Source organism: Dendroctonus ponderosae, unplaced genomic scaffold (assembly GCF_020466585.1).
Source record: "Dendroctonus ponderosae isolate FM_Combo_2020 unplaced genomic scaffold, Dpon_F_20191213v2 Dpon_F_20191213_4, whole genome shotgun sequence".
Lineage (NCBI taxonomy): Eukaryota > Metazoa > Arthropoda > Insecta > Coleoptera > Curculionidae > Dendroctonus > Dendroctonus ponderosae.
Window position 1 is genome coordinate 570,832 of NW_026018611.1, and position 2,507 is coordinate 573,338.

The 2,507-nt window shown below is 41.0% G+C and overlaps 1 protein-coding gene across 3 annotated transcripts in view; it reads left to right on the forward strand.

Moving 5' to 3' along the window:
- LOC109540019 (sodium/nucleoside cotransporter 2) overlaps window positions 1–2,507 on the forward strand; it is a 7,641-nt gene that overhangs the window by 1,262 nt on the left and 3,872 nt on the right. For all 3 annotated transcript variants that reach the window (XM_019908150.2, XM_019908149.2, XM_048666164.1), the window contains exons 2-5: window positions 1,065–1,183; window positions 1,434–1,617; window positions 1,670–1,847; window positions 1,900–2,053. In XM_019908150.2, the coding sequence (XP_019763709.2) occupies window positions 1,139–1,183; window positions 1,434–1,617; window positions 1,670–1,847; window positions 1,900–2,053 (561 nt within the window). In that variant the 5' untranslated portion in view covers window positions 1,065–1,138. The remainder of the gene's footprint in view (window positions 1–1,064; window positions 1,184–1,433; window positions 1,618–1,669; window positions 1,848–1,899; window positions 2,054–2,507) is intronic.

Consider the following 2,507-nt stretch of genomic DNA (forward strand, 5'->3'; position numbering starts at 1 on the left):
GGGGGGGGGGTATGTAGAAAAAATACAGTCTTATCTATGAAATTAGAAAAATGATCGTCGTTTTGCGCAAGGGTGGCGCAAGATTATGCCAAAATTCCATGTTTTCTCGGAGGCAAAATGTGCAAGAACGCTCATTTGCACATCATTCTAGAGATAAATAAATGGCCTTTTTACAAAGTGAACCATGGATAGCGAAATGTTGCCAGTTTTCTCAAAAAATGCTTGAATTCAAGAAGTTTTAGATTTGCGTGTTTTTTTTGAGTTGCCCATCCACTTGAACATGACGCTGCTTTTTTCGAAGTTTCTCAAGACCCCCATGACCCCCCCCTGGATCCGCCCTTGTCGCGTTGGGATTAACTTCAACCTCTTATCGTTCATCTAACAAAAGGTTTTATTTATTTTTCCATTAAATATAGTTACGAATTCATTCAATGAGTTTAATCGCGATCTTTCGCCGTATTGCACAAAACAAGTGGTTCCAACCGGATCGGGGTTTATGGCAGTCATTGCAAACAAACATAATCTTTACTTTTACGAATAAKGAATAAAATAAAGTTCGGAGATTTGATAATCTTTTGATGTCGCGTGACTGTAAATAGGCATTAGAAYGAGTCGGCAAATGATGAAAATAACTGAACAGGAACAGCATCAGGTYTGCTSTAATGGCAGGAATAGTTRAAATTGACGATGAAAAMACTTTTTTTTTGCCGCTTTTTATCTGCTGATAAAAAAACTTTTTTTTTGGGAATCCGCACGAGAAGRAAAACTTAAAAATGTAAATCGCACGTCTTCACCGAAAACGAAACTGATTGGAAAAAACCCCACCCTGTAAAAGGCGTCTTCCGACCGAATTGCCATCTTCGCATCTGGGCGAAAATATCGTAAAATCCTCAGCCAAACAGTCCAATTAAATCACAATCAAGCAAAATGGGACTGCACCTTGGAGAATCGTACCATGAACAAGGCCAAGGCAAAGATTTAAAATAAAACTCGTTGTTTTTCAAACAGTTTTAAAATTGTTTCCCGCATCGGCAGTTCCGAATAATTCTACTGATCATTTCCAGGTACCACCAGCAGTATGATTTACAAATTCAGATGAGCAAAGCTACTCGGTTTAGTGCAACAAAACCCAAATAAAATGGCAAACAACAACAACAACAGTTCCACTCAAAGCATCATCAAGGTAAGTGTTATGTTTATCTTCGTTGTCTGTCCCAAGCAGTCGTTTGTACGATGGTACGAAAGTGTTTCTATTGGTTGGAGATCTGTCAATTCGCCCGCCGTCTTACGAACGGAGGACGAATTGACAGATCTCCAACCAATAGAAACACTTTCGTATCATCGTATCATCGTTCAAACGACTGCATCGGACACTGGCTTTATTGATTGACACACTTGAGTCTAACCAGAAGAAAAAACTTTGGCCTTTTCAGGAACTATCCGATTCCAATCACACCATTGACCTGCCAAGTCCTCAAGACAATGAAGAAATAAACGCGTCCAAAAGCGACGCAAAGACGCAATGGCTACCCAAATGGGTATCGGCGAAACTTGTGATATTTTTTATAATAACTGGCTACGTAATTTCGGCAACTGTCTACTTCGTCCGGAATGCCGGTCTGTTAACTTGCGATTTCCCCGCACAAAAACTTCGAATTTTCCTTTTCAGACCCACTAGGCTGGGAGGCTTTCAGCAAAACTACCTCAGACGGCTACGGCCTGCTGGTCATACTGTTCATAGTTTATTTATACGCGCTGGTATATAGTTATTTATTGAAACCTTATGCCCTACCCGTGATAGAAAAGTGGGCGTGGCAACCGGGCAAAGAGCAACTGCGCAGAATCAAGCAAGTTTTCCGCCCCAGAAACTTTAAACCAGCACTAATGGCCGATTTCCAGATATGGACCGATGGTGTTTTACGTTGCGATCGCAGCGGCAACTTTGGGATATTTGGGCTTCGATATGAGAGACGATCTATCCAGGCTGAGGCCGCTTTTGGGTCTGCTGGCGTTCCTTATTATTGGCTATGGACTTTCAGCAAAACGTGCTTTTGTAAGTTCAAGCGCYGAAACRAAACCTTGGAAAAATGATGTTATCAAACTTTTTTAAACCTACCAGTTTACGAACTGATCAAATGCGAAATATTGCCCGAAAGCGTCACACAGTTTTGCCATTCGCGAGCGAAGCAATCATCGGACCTCTCACTCGTATACACGGAGAGTGTGAGAGACGCAAGACGSCCTCAGCGGCTGCTACGTTCCAAATTGGTRCCTTCACGGCTAAAAATWTTTCAGTTTCAATTGCGAAAAAATGTACAGGGTGTCCCGTAAGCACATGCTCAATTATTCTGTGGCTGAAAAGAAGACGATCTCACCTAACTTTTATTGTACATACTTTCCTAACTGTGTTTCAATTCCAAATCAAAATCAATTCCTGGGTTTCAGTCATTTATTGTCTCTATTTATCAATTAAAATACGTTTCGGTGTTTTCCACCATCATCAGTTT